Source organism: Phacochoerus africanus, chromosome 4 (genome assembly GCF_016906955.1).
Source record: "Phacochoerus africanus isolate WHEZ1 chromosome 4, ROS_Pafr_v1, whole genome shotgun sequence".
NCBI classification, from domain to species: domain Eukaryota; kingdom Metazoa; phylum Chordata; class Mammalia; order Artiodactyla; family Suidae; genus Phacochoerus; species Phacochoerus africanus.
This window is the reverse complement of record NC_062547.1, coordinates 40,931,062-40,954,607: the sequence shown is the minus strand read 5'-3', so window position 1 is coordinate 40,954,607 and position 23,546 is coordinate 40,931,062. Positions and strand designations below refer to the sequence as shown.

At 45.9% G+C, this 23,546-nt stretch overlaps 1 protein-coding gene across 3 annotated transcripts in view; it reads left to right on the top strand.

Annotated features, from left to right (window-relative positions):
- The window catches only part of NAV2 (neuron navigator 2), a 365,905-nt gene that overhangs the window by 161,037 nt on the left and 181,322 nt on the right, over positions 1-23,546 (top strand). For 2 of the 3 annotated variants that reach the window (XM_047776140.1, XM_047776139.1), the window contains exon 1: positions 17,119-18,213. In XM_047776140.1, the coding sequence (XP_047632096.1) occupies positions 17,150-18,213 (1,064 nt within the window). In that variant the 5' untranslated portion in view covers positions 17,119-17,149. Of the gene's footprint in view, positions 1-17,114; positions 18,214-23,546 lie in introns of those variants that run through there. The other variant, XM_047776141.1, reaches the window with a different exon arrangement.

The window sequence follows — 23,546 nt, the reverse complement described above, 5'->3', positions numbered from 1 at the left end:
GCGCTGAATGGCGTGTGTGAGCACTGGGTGAGCAGGGAAGAATAACATTCGGATTGAGTTATAGGTCCCATTTTTCATTGTGCCTGCATGTGATGGCTGTGCCCCCAGAACTCCCGGTTGTGGTTATATCATGAATACATTTGGCTGACCAGATTTTACCCTGATCAAGTATATGTTTTGATTTTAAGTATTTGGTGTGGGTGCCTGGACACTTTATTTCCTTGTAGTGCTTTGTAAAGGATGAAGTTCTAAAAATTCTATGCAGCGCTGGCAAAGCATGACTTGAATGACATCCTTGGCTGCCCTTTGCTCCCAGATTGAGTGAGGTAACCCACCTTGCGATCCACAGTTGCATAAACATTCCCCGCTCACAATGGTTTCACACTCTTGTTTTGCTTCTGCTTTATGGTCTGTCTTACCCATAAGACTCCAAGCCCCTTAAAGGCATAGATTTTGTTCATGGCTGTATCTGCAGCACCTGGGAAAGGACCCAGAAGAGAATAGTCAGCATGGTAGAGGGTAGGATGGGATAGGATGGATGGAGGAACAAACACGCTGTGTTGTGGTTGTTTTGGGATGATAAGAAGAAACATCACCAAATAACTTTAAGCCTCCATCATACATCCCTGGTTTACTGTACCTCCAGAATTCATTATTCAAGATGACAAAGAGCCTCTGGAACAGCATTTAATAAGCTTTGGCATCTGTAAGTGTGTGCTAAAACCTCCAAGCTGGTTCGTGAGCGAGCCTGGTTTCCATATTATATCGCATAGCCTGGCACGCGGGCGAGAAGCTTCTTGAATTCTTTTCACCGTCATTCATGTGAAGAGCCCTTTGAGTCTTACGGAAACAGAGCAGATGTTGCCAGGAGTGTCTGAGTCATCACAGCAGACAGTGAGAGCTGTGTATTAACTGGGCTGCCTCCACTGAGCGTGGTGAGGTGGACGAGGCACACCGGCCAAAGCCTGCCTTGCACAGCGCCCTGGTTCAGAGAAGAGCAGAGGAGAGCTTGCCAGGCGATCTGCAGTCAGCCTGGATGGGGCCGTGGGAAGCTTCTTGCAAACTGTGGGTACTTTGGAATGCACAGGGCCCCCGAAAGTGCACTTCTTTCTCCCTCTACAAGATCAAGTCAAGAGAGAGCTTTGGGGGTATACCCCCTGGTCCCACTCTGTTTATGGAAGACAACAATCCCACCAGTATTGGCTCCAGCTCTCCCTCACTTTAAGAAAGCCCAGTTTTTGTAGGGGGATGAACCTGCATCTGTATGCAGAGATTTTTGCAAGAGGCCCTCCCATTGTTTCTTTTGTGCTCCTCGCGGTGAAGGAAGAGAGCTTTGGTCACCATCTCCATTTAGTGGACTGCAGGGATGAAGAGCGTGGAGTTCAGTGTTCACATTCTTGCTCTGTCACTTCCCAGCCATGACCTTGGGCAAGTTACTAACATCTTTGAGCTGCAGTACATCTGCTTCATAAGATGCTTGTGTGTGAATGAATGAAATCATGAATTGAATGCGTTCCGTCCATAAACTTATTTAAAGCTCTTATTACAGTACATGGCACTTGGTTGGCACTCCATGAATGGTCATTAGGGGAATGTTACTTTTATTTTCACTTATAAATAAGCTGGAGCTCAACGAAACTAAATGACTAGGTAGGTCAGGGTTACCAGGCTATTAAGTTGGACTTAACCCCCTCCACAGAGCTCTGCATGTGCATGCTTCTAAGGCCGGTGTGAGTAACACAGAGAAGAATAAAACAATTACCTTGCCATTCTTCCCACCTCATCATGTTTCTCTTGTTTTTAAAAGATGTTTTGGCTTTACAGCGGAGTTACCCGATTCATCTCATTGAGTGCTCCGCTTACAAAACTCAAAACAACCCCCAACCTGTCAGAGCCAGGGTCTGTTGTATAAAACAAAACAGACACCTGGAGGAAATTGCTTCCCGATTTGGGTGAATAAAGCTGATGAGCAGTCTTTAGGGATATTTTCAACCTCAGGGTATGTCATTTTTTTTTTTTTTCTTTTCAAAAGAAAAATTCTGTCTTTCCATTAAGAAGACAACTGTCAGGTGAACAGGCTCAGAAGTCTGGTAGCGCTGGTGTAGATCTGTGACGGCCGAGAAGCCCCAGAATTATTTGATCTATCTGATACCACGTGTCTGCATACTTGGCAGAATCAGGATAAATTACTGCTTTTTTTCCCCCTCCTGTTCCTGCACTTTTTGGCATAATACAATCAAAGATAGTGAATAATAGTCCAATTCAGCTCTCAGTTTCTGCCTTGATTCCCCCGGAGAAATACAATAAATTAGTTCTTTGGTTGGCTGCTGATTTTGATTGGCAGAAAAAATAACAGCAGAAAGATTACATTTTGCCAGCATCCTAAATTCTGAAGAACAAAAACCGTACTTAAATTATCGCTCAACCGTTTGACGCTCTCATTTTTTGAAAAAGAACCTCCTGGAGGGGAAAAATTCTCTTTTTCCTCCGGGAAGGAATTAAAGGTCAGAGAACTTCACTGTAGCTTGTCTCTGAAAGCTGTTGACGGACGACTTGATGAAAATCCCATTATCTTGCACCAAACAAGGAGCACATACTTTGAGAGTCCGGTTTAGGGTCCCGTCTTAAGGCGGGTAGCCTGGGAGTGGAGCTGAAGGGTGTGGACTTGGAAATAAGGTGGCCCGGCACTAATCTGTTTGATCTTGGGGCTTCTAAAGCCTCGTGCCTCGGTTTCCTCATTGGTATAATAGCATCATTATTGTACCAATGAAAAAAGCCAGTACCCTAAAAAAATGCTTCTTAGTATAGTGTCTGGCACGGAGTGCAGGCTCTGTCAGTGTTGGCTATTACTCTTATTCATAGAGGATTATTAACATTGTTATAGGGTTTTTTTTCCCCATGGAAACATTGTGTCCAATAAAATCTTACATGTAAAGAAAGCAGCAGAGGTGGTAGATGTGGAGCAGAGAATATATAAAAACTGGTTGGCTTAACTCCCCTTTTCCACAATGGCTATGAACACACCCGCCCCTGCTCTTTGGCCGGAACCCTGGGGGTCCCCACCTTCCAGTACTGTCCTTGACCTCTCACGGTCCACACCGTCTTGTTCAGAGCAGACCTGAGTCATGCGCCTGTCCCGACAGATGTGATGTTACCCTTTTATGGTGGTTCATGGTCAATGGGGAAAAAAAAAAAAAAGAAAATCAAAGGGAGGCATTCCTGTTGTAGCTCAGTGGGTCAAGAACCCGACTGGTATCCATGAGGATGCAGGTTTGATCCCTGGCCTTGCTCAGCGGGTTAAGGATCCAACGTTGCTGTGAGCTGCAGTGTAGGTCACAGTTGCAGTTTGGATCTGGTGTTGCTGTGGCTGGGGTGCAGGCTGGCAGCTGCAGCTCCAATTTGACCCCTAGCCTGGGAACTTCCATATGCCATAGCAGTGGCCCTAAAAAGACCAAAAAAAAAAAAAAAAAAAAAGAAGAAGAAAGAAAGAAATCAAAGGGAAATGAAGCCACCTTTGTAAGGTTTCTTCCACTTTTGCCTTTTACCAAGTCCTCTCTTCTCCAAGCTGAACGTCTCCATCATTTCAGCCACTCCTCACCGAGAATGGATTACAGTCATCCTCAGAGTCTAGTCCTTATCCTGGGCGAGGGAAAACTTCTCAGCGTGTTGTAGTAAGACGCAAATTCTCTAATACCTGGATGACAGTCACCTGGGGAGCTAGTGAGACCTCCAGCTGCTTGGGTCCATCTCCAGAGATTCTGAACTGGGAGGTGTAGGGATAGGGACAGCAAAGCTACTTTATTGTCTGAGCTCCAGGGTCCTAAGGTCAGTAACAGCTGTGCTGTTTCCTGGTTGGGAGACCATGGAGACGTCATTTCTGGCCCTGGGATCTATTGTTCCCTTTTGGGGAAATGAGTGGATTGCTAAGAAGCCTTTGCAGGTTCAAAATTATAAAGATTTCACCATTCTAGCTCTGATCCAAGCTGTGGGCAATAGGACCACGTCCTTCCCTTCCTCGTTCTGAATGTTGTTCCTGTGTTAATTCAGGCCAAGATCACATCAGTTTTTGTGGCTGCTGTGTGTCAGGACAGAGGCACAGTGAGTCTGTTGATGGAAATCTTTTTAGACACCCCACTGCACAGCTATGATTCCTCTTTTCCCGCTCTTTCCTTCCTTTCCTTCTTTTCTTCTCTTCTTTCTTTCTCTTCTTCTCTTCTTCTTCTTTCTTCTTCCTTCTTTTTTTCTCTCTTTCTTTCTTCGTTTCTTTCTTCTTCTTTATTTTTTACTTCCTCCTTCCTTCCTTCCTTACTTCCTTCTTTCTTCTTCCTTATTTCCTTCTTTCCTTTCTTCTTACTTCTTTCTTTTTTCTTTCTTTCTTTCTTTCGGCTGCACCGACGGCAAATGGGAGTTCCTGGGCCAGGGATTGAATCTGAGCTACAGCTGCTGGCCTAGGCCATTGCTGCAGCAACCCAGATCCTTAACCCATTGTACCCCATCGGGAACTCCTGCATCCTGTTTTCATGTACTTTTTTTGGCTTTAGCGCAGAGGGTTATCCTCATCCTTTTGGAGCAGAAGGAAGAAGGTACATGTTAAGGATAGTTAGTGCTCAAAATGTGTGTCATGAAAGCATTCAGCAATCTACAGGATTATGTTTTCCGGGGGAGGGGGACAAGGTTCATCTTTTTCCTTCTCCTTTGCATAGCTCTCCTGATAAATGACTACTACCTGTTGGACGGCTGTCTTATCTCCTTTGCTTCATGTGCCCCTTTTCCGTGCCTTCCATGAGGACGGTTTGCCAAAATGCCTCCAAATGATAGGCTATTTCCATAAGCTATCCCATAAAATCAGTTCTCTGGCAAAAATATGTTTAGGATTCATACTATCCCGTTATCGTTTTGGATCTTGCCAGTGCAAGTGAGCTACTAAAGGCTCTGAGAAGTCTGGCAAGCAAGAAAACGGACTGCTCTTTGGCCTTCTGTTTTCTAAACTTACCTGAGCTTGGAATCCCCTCTGTTACTGCCTATTTGTATGGTTTACGAGCAAGCCTTCTGGTTTAACACTGGTGTGGAGTCTCCAGTTTTGGAGTGCCCATCTCTCGCCTCAAGGGAAAGCAAGAAGATTGAGCTGGTATCTTAGGGGAGGAGGGCCTGAAGAATTCCTTAACCAGCTCCGTTCCAGGGAGATGTATTTATATTAGCGTACAACCGTCGCACTCTGCCAAAGAGCTGTTAGCTTCGGACAGTGACCTCCTGCGCAAATGAGATTTGCCCCCTGTAAAGTGTTTATCATCTCTGTGAAATTTCATACACCCTTGAAGCAAGGGAGGAGGTTTTCTCCGGCCAGTTTTGTGCTTTCTTATAGCCATATATGGTACAAGATAGAGAAATGGCTTGACCACTCACAGCAAAAGCTTTCTCCTGAAACTTATCGCTTGGGATTTTGAACAAATAAGTTCAAGAGAGGAAGGAGTTATCTGGAGGGTGATAGGGTTTCAAACAACGAAAGAGAAAGAATAGGATCGCTTTGTATATTTAAAGGTATCTTCCTTCACGTGTCAGTAGTATCATGATTTGTCTCCTTACCCGGTGGAGTGGGAGGATTTACAAATGTGTATAGGACATCTTTTGATGTCAAGGATGTATGGGAGGGAGAGGAAGATTTTGAGATTTTGTTCTAGGAGTTCCTGTGTGGCTCAGCTGGTTAAGAACCCCACTAAGGAAGTTCCCGTTGTGGCACAGTGGTTGACGAATCCGACTAGGAACCATGAGGTTGCGGGTTCGATCCCTGCCCTTGCTCAGTGGGTTAACATCCGGCGTTGCCGTGAGCTGTGGTGTAGGTCGCAGACACGGCTCAGATCCTGTGTTGCTATGGCTCTGGTGTAGGCTGATGGCTATAGCTCCGATTAGACCCCTAACCTGGGAATCTCCATATGCCGCGGGAGCAGCCCAAGAAATGGCAAAAAGACCAAAAAAAAAAAAAAAAAAAAGAACCCCACTAGTATCCATGAAGATTTGGGTTCCATCCCTGGCCTCGTTCAGGGTGTTAAGGATCCAACAGCTCGGATCTGTCATTGCTGTGGCTGTGGTGTAGATCGGGAGCTGCAGCTCCGATTTGACCCCTTGCCCTGGAACTTCCGTATGCTGTGGATTGGTGCAGCCCTAAAAAGAAAAAGAAAAACAAAAGAATTTATTCTCTTTCTAAGGTGTTATTACCAGGTCTGTCATAAACCCAATTGTATACTAATATTTCCAGCAAGTTAACTTTTGTTTAGCTTTCCCAGTTCTTTATGGCATTAAGTGGAATTTGAAAATGTACCTTGTAAAACTGGAGAAAAGGTAGCGAAAACCATGTAGGAAAATGGTACTCTCTTATTTTCTTTTACTGCCTTTTAGCTCCATTTAGAAAAACAAATGAGCTCATTACCCATAATTTCGCTAGCTTTTATCCAAAATAAGCCACTGAAGAGAAGGAATTACCTTGTCATATATGAAAAAGAAACATAACTGTAATTGCTCCAGCTGTCAAGGGCCTCTTCTTCTATTTCCTCTGAGTTAAGAGTCACGGAGGTAAAATGGGAGTTTCGTGGCTCCCGCAGTAACAGAGATGCCTTCAGGCTGTTGGGATAATGCACTTTTACATTCTGCATATTTTTTTTTTTTTTAAATCACATCCTCGTAAGATACTAGCGTATTTGTACTTGATCTTTTTGGTGATTTGGTATGCAAAATTTTCACCATTCATAGAAGAAAAAAGCATCAAAAGCATCTCCAAGGATTCTGTTCTGTGGAGGTCACTTAGCCAAGGGAAAAGTCAGCCACACCTGCTTTGAATTTTGAGCCATAAGAAGGGATACAGAGGGGGTCATAGTTATTATTTGTTTATTGATTTCTGGGCACCTGTCAGTGTGTCACTTACGCTGAGTAAAATGACCCAGTCATGAAAGGACAAATGCGCACATTTCCAACAAGCATTTCTAGGACCTAGTGCATTGACCATTCTTGTCGGTAAGTAAGCGACATGTAACCACTAACTACAGTGCAGGGCAGCAAGTGTCAGGACCCCAGAGAAGCCCCCGCAGAGCGTTCTGTCTCTTTAGATGAAAAGAGGTGGCTTCTGGTTTTGGGGTTGTGGAGGTTTCCTAGAAAAAATGGCATGAAAGACTAGGGGCCAAAGTCAGGTAGGGATGTGAGGCATGGGCGGGGGGGCAAGGAAGCACCCCAGTCAGAAGAAACAGCTTAACCAAGAGTTAGTGATGGTCAGTTTAAGGAGGAAAAAGCCTATTGGTGTAATTTGCTTCCCTGGTAGAGTTTCTTACAAAGGATCACCATTCCTTTCGAGCAGAAGTTGTTTTTTCAAGCTAAAGTAAAATAATACTATTGAGGCAATATTCAAAACTGTGCAATTTCATGTGATTTATTAACTGTCAAACTCACAGGAACCTTTTTTTTAATTTAACAAAACATTTATTTGAGTCCTTACTGTACACCAGATCCTGTGCTAAGCACTGGAAATAAAGTGGTAAACCCCTTACCTATTAGGCCTTAGTGGTCAAAATTTTGTTACTTGCAGCTGAATACAGTCATTTTAGATTTCCATTGTGAAAATCCTGCCTCCCCCGCAGCCCCTTCTAATTTCTGTCTCTAGGAATTTGACTGCTCGAGGGACCTTTTAGAAGTGGAATCTGGAATCAAGTAGTCTTTGTCATGATTGGCTTATTTCACTTAGCATAATGTCTTTAAGATTCATCCATGTTGTAACAGGAGTCTGAATTTCCTTCCTTTTGAAGGCTGAATTAATATTCCATTGTGTGTGTTTATCACGCTTAGCTTCGTTTATCCAAACAATATCCATCGATTATCTATTGATAGACACTTGGATTGCTTCTGTATTTTGGCTGTTGAGAATAATGCTGCTATTACCTTGGCTGTACAATTATCTGTTCAAGTCCTTGCTTTCACTTCTTTCAGATATATACCCAAGAGTGGGATTGCTGAATCATATTCTATGTTTAATTTTTTCAAGGAACTACCATTCTGTTTTCCACAATGGCTGCACAATCTTACATTCCCATAGTACACAGATGTTCCAATTTCTCCACCTCCTCACAAACACTTGTTCTTTTCTTTTCTTTTCTTTTCTTTTCTTTTTTTTTTCTTTCTTTGTCTTTTTGGGGCCGCACCTGCGGCATATGGAGGTTCCCAGGCTAGGGGTCTAATCGGAGCTGTAGCTGCTGCCTACACCAGAGCCTTAGCAACACCAGATCCAAGCCACGTCTGCAACCTACACCACAGCTCATGGCAACGCCGGATCCTTAACCCACTGAGCGAGGCCAGGGATTGAACCTGCATCCTCATGGTTCCTAGTCAGATTCATTTCTACTGTGCCACGACGGAACTTCAAACACTTGTTATTTTCTGATTTTTAAAAAAAGTAGTAGCTGACTAATTGGTATGACATGGCATCTCATTGTGGTTTTGATTCACATTCCCTGATGATTAATGGTATTGAACATCTATCTGTGTGTGTGTTGGCTGTTTGTGTATCTTCTTTGAAGAAATGTGTATTCAAGTGCTTTACCAATTTTTCAGTCATGTTGTTTTGTAGTATTGTTGAGTTATAGGCACTCTTTATATATTCTGGATATAAAGTCCTTATCAGATATGTGATTTGCAAGGAGTTTCTCCCATAGGTGGCTTTTTCATTCTGTTGAGTATGTCCTTGATGAAAAAAAGTTTTTAACTTTAATGAAATCCAACCTAACTTTTTGCTCACGCTTTTGGTGTCATATCCAAGAAATCACTGTCAAACCTGGTTCATGAAGTTTTTACCCTGTGTTTTCCTGTAAGAATTTTATGGTTGTAACTCTTACATTTAGGTCTTTGATCTCTTAATCAGTTGTTTTAATATGGTATAAGTAAGAATCCAACTTCATTTTTTTTTTTGCAGGTGGATATCCAGTTTTCCCAGCACTATTTTTTGAAAAGATCATCTATCTTTAGCTCACTGAAGAGTCTTGAAAATTATTTGACCATATACGCAAAGGATTGTATCTAAGCTCTCTAGTCTATTGGTCTATATGACTGTCTATGCCAGTAATACACTGATTTGATTGCTCATGCTTTGTAGTAAGTTTTGAAACCAGGAGGTATGAGACCTCCAGTTTTGTTTTTTTTTTTTTCTTCAAGATTCTTTTGGCTGTTCAGAGTCTGTTGAGATTCCAGATGAAGTTTTGGGTGGATTTTTCTGTTTCAGCAAAAACATTGTTGGGATTTTGATAGGAACTGACTTAACAGAGCAACTTAAAAATTGCTTTTATAAATCATCGTTCTTATTCCAGCTTGGAATAAGGATTCCAGCTAGGAGCCAAAAAAATTGTAGACACACACACACAAATTCTTAGAGACTATGGATCCAAAGCGCAGGTCCCTCTACCTCATTCCCTTTCACTTTCCAGTCCACTTTTCTTGGTAATTCTCTTGACCCCCTTCTCCATCTTTCTGTACCGACCAAGGATCATCTCCAAGAAGGAGCTGGAGAGAAACTGTGTTTGAGCCCATGCCCTTAATATTAGCCATTGATCACAACAGTGTTGAGAAGGCTTCTTGGGCCAAGCTGGCAGAATCCTGCAGAACCACTAAGTGGATTGAGTGGGGTTCATTTACGCTCTCCTCTCTGGTCTTGTGGCTAACGTGGTTGTAGAGAAATTGACCTGAGCTATTCTGAAAACAATCTTCAGCCCCTATAGCTGGAGCCCATGCACTGAAAACAACAACAAAAAAACCAGAGAAAAACAAAAAAAGAAAACAAAATCTGGCTTCAGTTATCCTAACAACTTGAATGCTCAAGACGGACACCTTGAAAGATTATAGGAACTTGTAAACATTTTCCCAGGCCCAATTACCAGGCCTTTTCGTGAAGGCTGCGGCGAAGATTAAGGCGGGAACCGTTCCCAGAGCAGGTTTAGAATCACAGGAGGGAGGGATAGGAGCTGAGATGAGCTGGTGAGGACACACTCCCTGAGTGCCTGCTAGCATCAGGCTCAGACCACCAACGTCTCCCTAACTAGGAAGTTGGGGACAGAAGGGACCTGGGGCCAGGGTTGGCCCTCGTGGAGGGAGAGAGGAAGAAATGCTTATTTATCTGCCTTGGACAGTATTTTCATTTAGAAAGTATTTTGGTTACTGTCAGAGAAGGTTAAGGCTGGTTGCCAGAAAAACCAAACTTTCCCCCTCCCCACATGAGGGTTAATGCTCTCCCTAAACTCTTAAAAAAAAAAAAAAAGGCTTTCTCTTCTTCAAAGGCCTCCTGTTTCTGCAATATTTCAAATGAGACTTTTCCCTTTTGCGGTGGTTCGTCAGTTGGTGGTGGGAGAACCTGGTGAGCTGGTGTTGTAGAGCTGAGCTGTGCAGGCTGCAGGATGTGAGTCACTAATGGGTCATAAAATCTGTTCGGGGGCTCTGATCAGCTTTTAAAACATGGACCAGGGCAGAATATACCAGAGTCTATTGCACATAGTAAGTCTGGATTTTTTTTTTAATTTTCCATATGGATATTTGGGATGTTTATTGGATGTGATGTAATGTATTATCCTTACTCTGCTTAGTGGTCAAAAACTTAAAACTGTAACTCTTAAAATTACCTTTGGCTAAACAAAGGCCTGGTGGCACGTTCCCAGATCTGGCCAATTCTCAGCAAAATGCTATGCTAATAACATGACAAATAAATAAAACTCTAAAAGTAGTCATTTCAGATGAGTTTTGAACCTAGTCCTTATTTGGGCCTTCTGATGTAATTACCCTTTGGTTGACTGCATTTTTCCAATAGAACCGATATATTGTACAACATGTATTTTAAAATACTTACATATTTTATATATAAAATTAGTGTTTCTGAGTTAATGGAACAGTGGTGGCCCAACCAGTCTTAAATTTTCTATGTGATTTTTGCCAAATCAGTGAACCGCTTGGGTGTTTGTTTTCTATTTTCCTTTAATCAACTCAAATCTACATCTACCATCCACGAAACTGTTGATTTATATATAGATTATTTATCCTTTCTAGTATGCAATAAAATAAATAGGTAACTCTTGAAATAAGAAAATGTTTATCCACCTGACATCAAAAATGTTTATCTCCCCTCCTTCTGTGACCTACATACCATTGCTGGGAGAACACCAAGGTTCAGAACCTTTCTTTTGTGCTTTCTGCCTTTCTTTCTCAGCTTCCTTTGCTCTCACAAAGTTTCATGTGCAGGAGAAACGGAACTAGAGCTGTTAGTTATTAGAGGGAGAATTGTGCTTAATTTTATTTTATTTTTTTTGTCTTTTGTCTTTTTAGGGCCACATCCACGGCATATGGAGGTTCCCAGGCTAGGGGTCTAATCAGAGCTGTAGCCACCAGCCTCCACCACAGCCACAGCCACACCAGATCCAAGCCGTGCCTGGACCTACACCACAGCTCACGGCAACACCAGATCCTTAACCCACTGAGTGAGGCCAGGGATCGAACCCGCAATCTCACGGTTCCTAGTCAGATTCGTTTCCGCTGCGCCAAGATAGGAACTCCTTTTCTTAATTTTAAAAAACTGGCTCCACCCTCCTTCCCCCACATTGTTTATTCATAGAATACTCGCATTTTAAAATTCTTTAGCAGCGCATTAAAGGTTGAACATACCTTGACGCAGCCAGTTTTTCCATTTCTTGTTAAACATCTTAAGAGAACGATCCGTTTGATCGAGGGAGGAGGATGCTAAAGAAACACCTGTGTGCACAAACGGCATTATTTTGTTCTTTTTTATGGCTGGGCGCTTGAGGTTAATAGATGCAAACAATTGCCTTTGGAATGGATTAGCAGTGAGATCCTGCTGTGTCGCACTGGGAACTATGTCTAGTCACTTATGATGCAGCATGTAATGTGAGAAAAAAGAATGTATACATGTAAGTGTAACTGGGTCACCATGCTGTACAGTAGGAAAAAAAAATTTTATTGGGGAAATAACAATTAAAAAAAAGTTAAAAAAAAAAAAAGAGAAACACCTGTGTGTCAGATCACAAAGTGATAATAATAGAGCTTAGCAAGTGAACTTAACGGCGTTCTAGGGCCCAGCTTCTTGGAGACTGGCTGAGATTTGAATGGAGACAGGGCTGGAGAAGGGGCTTGTCCTTTTTCTTACAGATGGGGCTGTGGAGGCTCAGAGGGGCAAAGTGGTACACCTAGGGTCGCACCGTTAGCTGCTGACCAAACCCGTGGCTTGGCCTCCCTCCTCACACCTCTCTTCTCACTAGCTCAGAAGCCTGGTAAGGAATGTCTAAGGCTAGGATTCACAGAAGCCTCTGCTTTCCAGAGAAAGAACAGGCCCCAAACAGACACTGCAGCCAAGAGCTCACTGGTGTGATACCTGGGAATGATGGAAACATGTCAAGGCCACCTGGACAAAACCACTCAGGGCCTAGAGCCCCTTCACTCTTAAGCGGATTTCTGGATATGACATAAGCTCAGAGGAGTGATGATTTGACCCTTAGGAGCTTGCTCCATCTGGTGCCCTGTAGCCTTACTCAGGAAAATTCTCTTGTAGAAACCCAATTCAGAATCATCTCCAAGGGCTACCTCTTATAGTTCTAACAGGTAACCTTGAAATGTCCCCATGATTTCATAACCTGGGGGTACCCAGGCTACATGCCGAGTGGAAATTCTGGAGCTCTGAGTCCTGATCCTGAGTTTGGACTGAAAAGTTTGTTTGTTTGTTTGTTTGTTTTTCCAGTGACTTTTTCTTTTTTTGCTTTTTGGGGTTGCACCTGTGGCATATGGAGGTTCCCAGGCAACCCTGGATTCTTAACCCACTAAGCAAGGCCAGGGATGGAATCCCCATCCTCATAGATTCTAGTCAGGTTCATTATGACTGAGCCACGACAGGAACTCCCCAGTGACTTTTTTTTTTTAATTTTAATTTTTATTATTATTAATTTCTTTGTCTTTTTGCCTTTTCTAGGGCCACTCCCGTGGCATATGGAGGTTCCCAGGCTAAGGGTCTAATTGGAGCTGTAGCTGACTTTTTTCTTTTAAATCTTTTTTTTTTTTTCTTCTCATTTTTAAAAACTATGGTTGATTTACAATGTTTCTTCAATTTCTGTTATACAGCAAAGTGACCCAATCACACACACACAGTTCCCTGTGCTGTACAGTAGAGCCCCATGAGAACTTTTGATAAAACACAATGGCTAATCACAAATCTTGGGTCTCTCTTGCCCTAAATGTGACCTGCAAATGTCAAAAATACCAACCAACAGGCCAAAAAAATAAGGAAATAAGGAAAAAAGGAGTTCCCGGGTGGCCTAGTAGGTTAAGGATCCAGTGTGGTCACTCCTGTGGCTCTGGTCACTGCTGTGGTGTGGGTTTTAATCCCTGACCAGGGAACTTCCAAGTACTGTGGGCATGTAGGCATGACCAAAAAACTACCAACCAACAAGTACAAAACCTTTTTCTTCCTCCCTGCCTCCCTCTTGCTCTTTCTTTCTTTCTCTCTCTCTCTCTATCCCTTCCTTCCTTCCTTCCTTCCTTCCTTCCTTCCTTCCTTCCTTCCTTCCTTCCTTCCTTCCTCTTTCTTCTTTCTTTCTTTCTTTCTTTCTTTCTTTCTTTCTTTCTTTCTTTCTTTGCCTCGTAGCATATGGAATTGAATTCCCAGGCCAGGGATCAGATCTGAGCCACAGCTGCAGCAACACAGGATCCTTAACCCATTGTGCCAGGCTCGGGATTGAACCTGTGCCCCAGAACTCCTGAGATGACACTGATCCCGTTGTACCACAGCAGGAACGCCTCAGAAAGCATTTCTGATTTTCTGTGCTCTGGCAGGTTTTGGGACACAAGAACGAGCAGGAAGCAAGAAGGTCTCTGCCCCGAAGGAACTTGTAGACCAGCAGGATAACAAACCAACCTAGAGCACCTCCTCTGTGATGCTTTCCCACACTCTTTGGGAAGACTTAGGAGATCCCAATCCTTGGGTCCCTGGGACCGTGATCAGTCTTCTGCAGCCTTTGTATTGTTTCTGTGCTCTGTTCTGAGGTCTCCTGACCCTTTGGACAGTGAGTTCTTAGAGGGTAGGGGCTGTATCTTACTCAACTCTCTATTCCCTGTGCCTGGTGTTAGTAGGTGGCCCTACAAATACTTTTTTAAAAGGGAGGTACAGATCATGGACCGTGTCCTGAGAAAACAGAGTAGGGAAAAATACATGTGATGTGATGCAAATGAAGCAGTTCATTCAGCTTGAGGTTTTGAGGTAGCCTGACAAAGGAAGAAAGTGTTTGAGCCAGGGTTTGGAAGATAGGTACGAGTTTCTGGGGGCTGTTTGGAGAGAAGTGATGGTGTGTCCGTTCTGCCTATATTGTGTGAGCCTCTCCCGGGCACCTGGCACCTTCCCTGAAGGAGATTCACAGCTTTGATTGGTCTGCACATTTCTCTTAGACACTCCAGGCGTCTGTTTATTGCTGCATCAGTCCTCAGCTAGTTCTTAACAACCGCTTTCTAGTGGTGTGTGTTAAGGTTGAAAAATACACAGAAATGCAAGGCAGGGGCATTTCTTGTCCAAACCATTTCAGGCGAGCTTTATATGAGTTCCAAGGAATGTGTGGGAGCAGAGATGTCACTCTGATCCATGTATTTCTGCCCGGGGGGAATATGCCCGAAACTTCTTTAGGAAGGAGGGGCGTACCTCTGAACATGATCTGTTATAACACCTGTAAGGATATTGTTGCCCCCAAAGGCTCTTTTCCTTTGGGGCTTCTTTTCTACCAAATGACAAAATGTATTTATTAATTACACTAATTAGCATCTATTCCTCGCTGCCAGAATGTCATCTCCATGAAGGCAGGGATCTTTGTTTTGTCGCTGATACAGCCCAAGTGCCTGGAGCAATGTGTGACCTAGACTAGGTGCTCATTGAATAGTGATATGAATGAATACATTGAATATTCAATAAACAAATGAATGAATACTTCTGCCCCAGATCTGAGCCTAAGTAAAGGCAAGAACAGTTGTCCTTGAGATTGGGGTGGGGGGCGTGGTCACTAGTATTTCCTCCAGGGAGCTGGACTCTATGGCACATGCCGCCTCCTTTCCAGGGGCTGGGCTGGTTTGGGCTGCCCCATGGCTGTCATGACTATACATATCTAAGCAACAGAAAAGCTGGTGTCCCAAAGTCATTGGCGTGGCTGTTGTTGAAATGTGTTCTTTATTACAGGAGGTAGCTGTGAGGTAGCCCCAAAGAGCCCTGTGTCGGGAGATTAGGGTTCAAATCCCAGATTTATCCATTTCCACCTCTGTGATGGAGGGTCACTCATTAGCCCTCCCTGTGCCTTAGTCTCCCCACCTATCAAATGGGAACGATAACCCCCTCCGGACAGCGTGCCTGGCACAGCACCTCAGGCCACTGTGAAGACCCCCTGAAGGGCTGGCAGTGTGGGTGGGTTCTGTGAGCCTGGTTCCCAGCCAGGTTTCTGGTTCCTGGCTCTGTCCAGGAAAAGATCCAGCAACGCCCCGTGAGTTCTGTTAGGGAGGATCGTGCAACAGCCCCCACTCCAGACCCAAATCCCCAGTAAGTCAGGAAGATGTATGTGTTTTAAAACATTGGGAGGTCTGCGTTGGATCACCCTGGAGCCGTGGCTTCCCGGAGCAGCTGAGAGTGGAGGGAGGCAGTTCCTCTGCCAGGACCTTTCCCGGCTGGTGTCCCACAAGGCGCTGCCTTCACTGGCTTTGGCGGCCGTTGACTTTTAAATCATAAAAAGCCGCTCTATATACAGTTTACACTGTTGCTGGAAGGCGGCGGAACATAGGTATTTAAAAAAAAAAAAAAAGAAAGGAGCAGAAGAAGCAGCCGTTAATCCCGCCAGGCTTCTGGGCACTGGAGCAGTTGCGGATGACAAAAGTTAATTAGAAACATGAGCAGTTTAACCGAAAACACTTGTGACAATTGGAAGGCCAGCCTCTCCAGTTGGAGAAGTTTTCCTAGGGAATCCTTACGGGAGAAAGTGGCTGCTGCTGGGTAAGTTGTGTCATTGTGACTCTGCAGACACAGATGTGCCCTTTGGGGGCAGAGGGGCTGCATCCTGTCTGCCCTTGGCGTGATTGTGGGTGGGTGCAGGCTCTGGGCTCAGCCGTGTCCCTGCCACCTTCCCCCTGACAGCTGCCCTGGCATGGGGGATGGAGCCGCCTGGCTCTGAGCGCTGCCCAAAGGGCGATGCAGTTTTCACATCTGTGACGTGGGCCACCTTGGTGCCTGGTAGAGACCAGTTTGGAACCCGCCCTTCTCAGAAGAATTCCACTTCTAGTTTGGAAATATTTTCAGGCTTTTCTGAGAAAGGAGTCTGGCTGGGGAACTACTCCCTGAGAGCCAAGGGGGAAGCCTTGACTTTCAGATAATCTGGGTGTTTTTTGCCTACGGTGAAGCCTCATGCACAGTTCATACTCTTAAGCTCAAAAGGTCTTTTTTTTTTTTTTTTTAATTTTAACTCTAGCCTGCATCACATTTGTAACTCTTTAAAAGTGCTGACCTAGGAAAAACTTAAATGTTTTTATGGGATTTAGCAACATCTATGGGTAATTCTTCTTCTGTAAAGATGATACTTGTTTCTTTTTTACTGGTTTTTTTTTTTTTTTTGAGGGGGGTGTCTGTTCAGTTTTAATGTCTGCTGCATTGTTTTCTTAAAGTTGGATAATTGATTTGTTTGGCTTAACTGGGAAACAGAGTTGTGGGTTGAATCATTTCAAAACAGAAGCTATTTCCTACCTCATTCCTGCACCATCAAATGGTGGTGTGGGTTTTTGTTTGTTTTCCCATAAACGCATGGGCTTAATTGTGCCTTGTGCATGTAGACGTTAAGGTCGGTGTGCACTTGCACAGCATGAACCAAAATGTGACGGGGAGGGGGATGTGAATAGTGTGTGAGGGAAAGCAGGAGGCAGTCAAGGTGGAGCTTAATTGGAGCCATAGGTAATGCACAAAGCAGGTAAAGGAGCTGAATGGCATCTGGCTTGGGCGTGGGAGGCGGGTGCTGATAGACGCCCCCTGGTGGTCAGTGCGGGTCCAGGGATGTAATTCAGGTCTTCTCTTCTCTTCTCCGCAGAGCCGTTGGCGAGCCCCGCCTCCTCTCACCCCGGAATGAGCGAAGATGCACCTGCCGCTTTGGAGGGCAGCGGCTTCGGCCCTGCTAGTGGCGGTGCCTCCTCGGCCATCCCCCAGCCCGGCGCGGCTGCCAAGCCCTGGCGCAGCAAGTCGGTCAGCGTGAAGCACAGCGCCACGGCCGCCACGCTCTCAGTCAAGCCGCCGCCATCCGAGGCCCCCAGGCCCGCCCCCGAAGCCATGAAGCCAGCCCCCAACAATCAGAGGTCCATGCTGGAAAAACTGAAACTTTTCAATAGCAAGGGGGCATCCAAGGCGGGCGAGGGCCCAGGGTCCCGGGACACGAGCTGCGAACGGCTGGAGATTCTGCCCAGCTTTGAAGAGAGCGAAGAGATGGAAGCTGGTGGCCGCCCGCTGTCCGCGGCGGGCCCCACCTCCAACAGCCCCAAGATTGCGCTCAAGGGCATCGCCCAGAGAACGTTCAGCCGGGCGCTGACCAACAAGAAAAGTTCTCCAAAAGGCAGCGAGAAGGAAAAGGAGAAGCAACAGCGGGAGAAGGAAAAGGAGAAAAGCAAGGACCTCGCCAAGCGAGCCTCAGTGACGGAGAGGCCAGACCCAAAAGAGGGGCCAAGGGAAGACTCCAGTGGGGCAGCTGTGACCGAGATGCCAAAAAAGTCCTCCAAGATCGCCAGCTTCATCCCCAAAGGGGGGAAGCTCAACAGTGCCAAGAAGGAGGCAGCGGCCCCTTCCCACAGTGGAATACCAAAACCAGGGATGAAGAGCATGCCTGGAAAGTCCCCAAGTGCCCCTGCGCCTTCCCGGGAGGGGGAGCGCAGCCGGGGTGGGAAGCCCAGCTCGGGGCTCCCCCAGCAGAAGCCCCAGCTGGACGGCAGGCACTCCAGTTCCTCCTCCAGCCTGGCATCCTCGGAAGGAAAAGGCCCAGGAGGGACCACCCTGAACCACAGCATCAGCAGCCAGACTGTCAGTGGGTCCGTCGGGACCACCCAGACCACAGGAAGCAATACTGTCAGTGTCCAGCTACCTCAGCCCCAGCAGCAATACAGCCACCCCAACACTGCCACGGTGGCGCCTTTCCTGTACAGGTAAGAGCGGCCGCCCACCTGCCCTGCCCGGGGCCACTGGGCAGAGGAGCCTTTCTGGTGGATTCTGGGTCTTTGAGGGCAGGAGTCAGAACACCCTCCACAAGGAGTGAGGCAAACAGCTGGGGTGCCAGGTGATAAGCTCCTGATAGAGGTGCACACAGTGTACTTGAGGGACAATTAATACAGCACAGCACAGGGGTGGGGTGGGGGCTTTTAGAAAGCTGAAGAGCAGAAGTAAAGTGTGAGCTGACCCCAGGATGAGGAAAAGTGGCCCAGGGACACGGGGACCCAGGGGTGTTGCAGAAGTGGCAGCAGTGTGAGCAGAGCTAGGTGCGTGGTTTGATGTCACTTGACAGGCTTCAACCTCAGTCCTGAAGCATCCAGAACGTACTTTAAACAAGGACAAACATGAACATCTCCTCTCTGGGTAACCAAGACTTCTTCTTAGGAGATGCCTATCTTGCTCGGGATTTTTACCCCATTGCACATACTGCATGTGTTTTCAGTCCCTGCTCTGTGCTGGGATTTTTTTTGAAGGAGAACAGGATGAAGGAGAAGGATAGGGGTAAGGAGGGATTAGTTCCAGAACAAAAGGACCCAGGTTATACCTGGGGGGACAAACCTAGGTGTTGGTATGTGTCTGGTATCAGCCCCTCCACCTGTCTGTCCCCGAGGGTATGTCCGTAGACCACAGGAGACCACGTGGAGCCAGCTGCTGCTTGTTCTGGGTGGCTCTGGCCTAAGAGAGCCTCTGGTTGCTCCACACACCCATGCGGGAGGGACCAGCTCCGGGTGATGCTTGATATGCATAATGAGTTGTCTCTGGCAGATGGAAGCCACCCAGCACTGCCTTCAGGGCCTCAAAGAGCCTTGTTCACATGTTCAGCCTGATCCTGTGCTCCAGACATGCGGGGCCTTGGACCACACTGCAGAGCGGAGGGATGACTGGTCCCCCTCCACGACACAAGGGGACCACTGGTTCAGTGTCACAGTCTAGGCACTTATTTTACAGCTTCTACCCTAAGTATGTACACATAAACACCTGTACACACACATGTGTACACCCATAGGTGTGGGTACACATCACGGACAGTCACACGTAAGGACACAAGTACAGATTCATATGTAAAATGTACACAGTCACATGTGTGATTACATATCTGTTCATATGCACAGACTCACACCCCTACTTTCAGCTTCCCCTGTATATATGGTTCCCCAAAGAATTTGACTTTTCTTCTCCCTGCCTGAAGTGTGTTCCTGTAAGCTTTGTTACCATTCCTGCCAAGAGCCGATAGAAGACTGGTTCAAGACTGATTTCAGAGTCAAGCCAGCAGCATCCAGCCAGTGAGAGAATGTCAGGCTTCTGAGGAGAAGCTCTTTCCTCTTCTCTGCTCCCCTTCAGTGAAGGTCACGCCAGACCCATTTAAATTGGAGACGTCATCAGCTCAGCTAGCAGTCCTGAGAAGGGTGCCAAGGCCTAGATAATGACTCAGCACTTGTCTGCACACTGAGTTTTTATACAACTGTGGAGGCAACTGAACTGCTCCCTGTGAAATTTTTATCATTGCAGTCACCGGAATCGTCTGGAGGTGATGCATGGTCAAGCTACTGTTCCCAGATTTTTTTTTTTTTTGTCTTTTTGTCTTTCCAGGGCCGCACCTATGGCATATGGAACTTTCCAGGCTAGGGGTCAAATTGGAGCTGCAGCTGCCAGCCTAAACCACAGCCACAGCAACACCAGATCCGAGCCACATCTGTAACCTCCACCATGGCTCGTGGCAACGCTGGATCCTTAACCCACTGAGCAAGGCCAGGGATCGAACCTGCAACCTCATGGTTCCTAGTCAGATTCGATAACCACTGAGCCATGACGGGAACTCCCTGTTCCCAGATTCTTCATTTGCATTTTCAGAATTAAAAAGATGTGACAGTATGATCACTATTAATCCCATTCCCCCCACCCACCCACCCTTTTTTTTTTTTTTTGGCTGTAATCATTTGAAAGATTTTAAAACATTTAAATCCCCCCCCCTTTTTTTTAATATTTGAGGATTTTCTATGAGAGGAAAAACGTGCAGAGACCCAGTTGTGGGCTTGCCCTGCCTTGGCTCATTTAATCATTCTCCCAACTCCGAGAGCCAGCTATGTTTCTTATGTCTTATGTTTTATGTTTCTTATGTTTTATCTCCATTCTGTCGATGAGCAAAATGAGGTGTAGAGTAATTAAATAACTTACTCTAGGTCAAAGAGCTGATAGCTAGAAGAGTTAGGGTTTAAAACCAAGTCTGTCTACCTAGAGAGACCAAGTGCATAACCATGAAACAGTCTTTACTCCAAATCACTGCCTCTCCCTGAGCCTCATCTGTAAAGTAAGGAGATGGGACGAGATCAGAGGATTTTATAATATTTATTTTTTTCGCCATGCCCCTAGCATGTGGCAGTACCCAGACCAGGGACTGACCCTGCACCACAGCAGCAACCCAAGCCATTGCAGTGACAGCACCAGATCCTTAACTGGCCGGGCCACAAGATCAGAGGATTTTAGAGAATGATTTAGACTTCCTTTGTGCTCTGAGATTCTCTTTCTCAAGTTTATGACTCATTTATATAACTTACAGTGCTCCCCCCAGAATCTCTCCATATTAGTGATGTGGAGAGGAAAAAACAAAGATATATCTTTTGTGTGTGTGCGTGTGTGTGTGTGTTTAGGGCCGCACATGTGGCATATGGAGGTTCCCAGACTAGGGGTCGAATTGGAGATGTAGCTGCCGGCCTATACCACAGCCACAGCAACATCAGATCCAAGCTGCATCTGCAACCTACACCATAGTTAACGGCAACCCCGGATCCTCAACCCACTGAGCAAGGCCAGGGGTCGAACCCGCAACCTCATGGTTCCCAGTTGGATTCGTTAACCACTGAGCCACGACGGGAACCCCCAGATAAATCATTTTTTTTAAGTATCTTGGAACTATCGTTACCAATTCAGAAGTCACTCTGGCCATCTCTATTGCTTTACAATCCATGAAGTGCTTTTGTGTTGTCTCAGCTGTGCTTTTTGTAGCAGCCAGGGGAGGTGGCTCTTGGTATCTATCTACCTCGATATGCAGGTGAGGGCTCAGACCTCAAAGAGGTGCAGTGACTTATATACATGTACGTGGCTATCAGGTTATAGACTCCAGGCTGCCGCCAGCTCAGTGTTCATACTCCAAGGCTAATGTCCCTTCTAGTACCCAGCCTTTTTCTAGACTTAAAAGTCTCTTATGTATGCAATCAGCACACCCTGCCTGAGTGCCTGCTTGGCATATGAACTGGAACAGATTGTGTTATGTACACACATCAAAAGAACCCATCTTAGCCTACAGAGAGCTCTTAATCTAGTGGAAGGGAAGATTTATTAATTAGATCACATTGTAATAAGTAGGCATCAGGAGAATAAAATTGCACAAGCGGCAGAGCCCTCCTCGGGCAGAGTCCAGGAAGGCTTTTGGTCCTAGATGACATGGGCGCTGTGCCTTAAAGGCAGATTAGGAGCAAACTAAGGAAGAAAGAGGAAAAGAGCCTTTAGGCTCACAGGGACTACAAAGACAAAACTGTTCAGGGCAGGGTGTGATCCACATGTGGGTGCAGGGCAGGGAAGGGCAGGGTGGAGTTAGGACTAGAGGGGCAAGAGATGGGGCTGGAAGTGAAGGAAGGAAGAATCCCGCCATGTTCAGGCATCTTCTCCCACAGTAAGGACTTTAGACCTTATTCTGTGGTGACCATCAGAGACCTTTAATCAGAGGGTGACAGGATTACCTCAGTGTCACCGAGATCAGTGGAGACTAGAGTGGGGAGTGAGGAACAGTCTAGAACAGAGGTCATAGTTCAGATGCTTGCTTGGGCGCCCAAAAGTAATACACACTAGTGGTTCAGGGTGAATGGGACTCTCGCCTCTCCCAAGGGAGCAGACGCCACTTGTCACCAGCAGGTGGCGCCCTGCAAGAATGTGAACTCAGTCCATTGGGGGTTGGTTTTAGTGGGAGAGGGCAGAAATCCAGATTTCTTAACAAAATCACCTGAGTTTTAAGGCCTTGGAAATGAATTCAAGAGCTTTAAAAGTGCAGTGTAGACCAATAAGAATAAATCTGTGGGCTGGTTTCTACACCTGGGTGTTACTTGCAACATCTAGGCTGGAAGCAGCGTACCTGTTCCCTACATGCTTCTAGGGCCTGGGCAGAGATGGCAGGAGCTTGGACTCTGGCCGAGGGATAGAGAGAAGCACTAGATATGAAAATCCTTTAAAGGTAGAGATGGGGAGCGGGGGGAACCAGTGGCGTTGGTGGGAAGGTAAATGGGGGAACAGTGGATGACGTGGGGGTTATCGGTATATACCCCACAGTCTGTTTTGGACAGTTCACATTCTTGGAAAACACTTTCTTTATAGAGAGTGAAATCTGGGAGTTCCCGTCATGGCTCATCAGAAACAAATCTGACTAGCAACCCTGAGGATGCAGGTTCGATCCCTGGCCTTGCTCAGTGGGTTAAGGATCCAGTGTTGCTGTGAGCTGTGTAGGTTGCAGACATGGCTTGGATCCTGCATTGCTGTGGCTGTGGTGTAGGCCGGCAGCTACAGCTCCGATTTGACCCCTAGCCTGGGAACTTCCATAAGCCACGGATGCAGCCCTAAGGAAAAAAAAAAGAAAGAAAGAAAAAAGCAATGTGGGCAAATTAGCTCAGGATGCTAATGAATTAATAACGTTCCACCCAGGGTTACGTATCTGAGTGTAATTACACATTTGCATGGCACACCCAAATAAGCAGAGGTAATTGTGGCAGGAGCATGGCGTGTGAAGCAGTGGCCTCAATTTGCTTGACAAATAAGGTCCTGGAGAAGGTTCGGGGAAGTACAGATTTCAGTCGTGTTGAAATCATGATCAATGAGTTCTTTCATCTCAGAAGATCTGAGCTCTGAATCAGACCTAGAGGGCAAACACACCTGCTTGGCACCCACCCCTGACTGGCTGTACAGTCACCTTTCCAGAGATGGCTGTGTCAGGAGGATGGGGCAGGGGGGATGGGGCTGTCAGTGGAGTCAGCTTCATGCTTGGCTTGCTGGCGTTGCTGGTTACTTAGAAGTTGCTCTTTGGCACAGGTTAAATGAGCCAAACCACCTGGCACTTGCCAGCATTTTTCTGGAAGAACCTAGCTCCCCGATGGCAAGGCAGAGACGCATTTCCCAGTGAAGGGTTGCAGACTGTCCATTTGGGTGATAAATATTTCATCCTTTACAATTGGGTGGCTCTTTCTGTTTCTGGGACGTGGCTCCACGTGCACTCATGAATCATTTA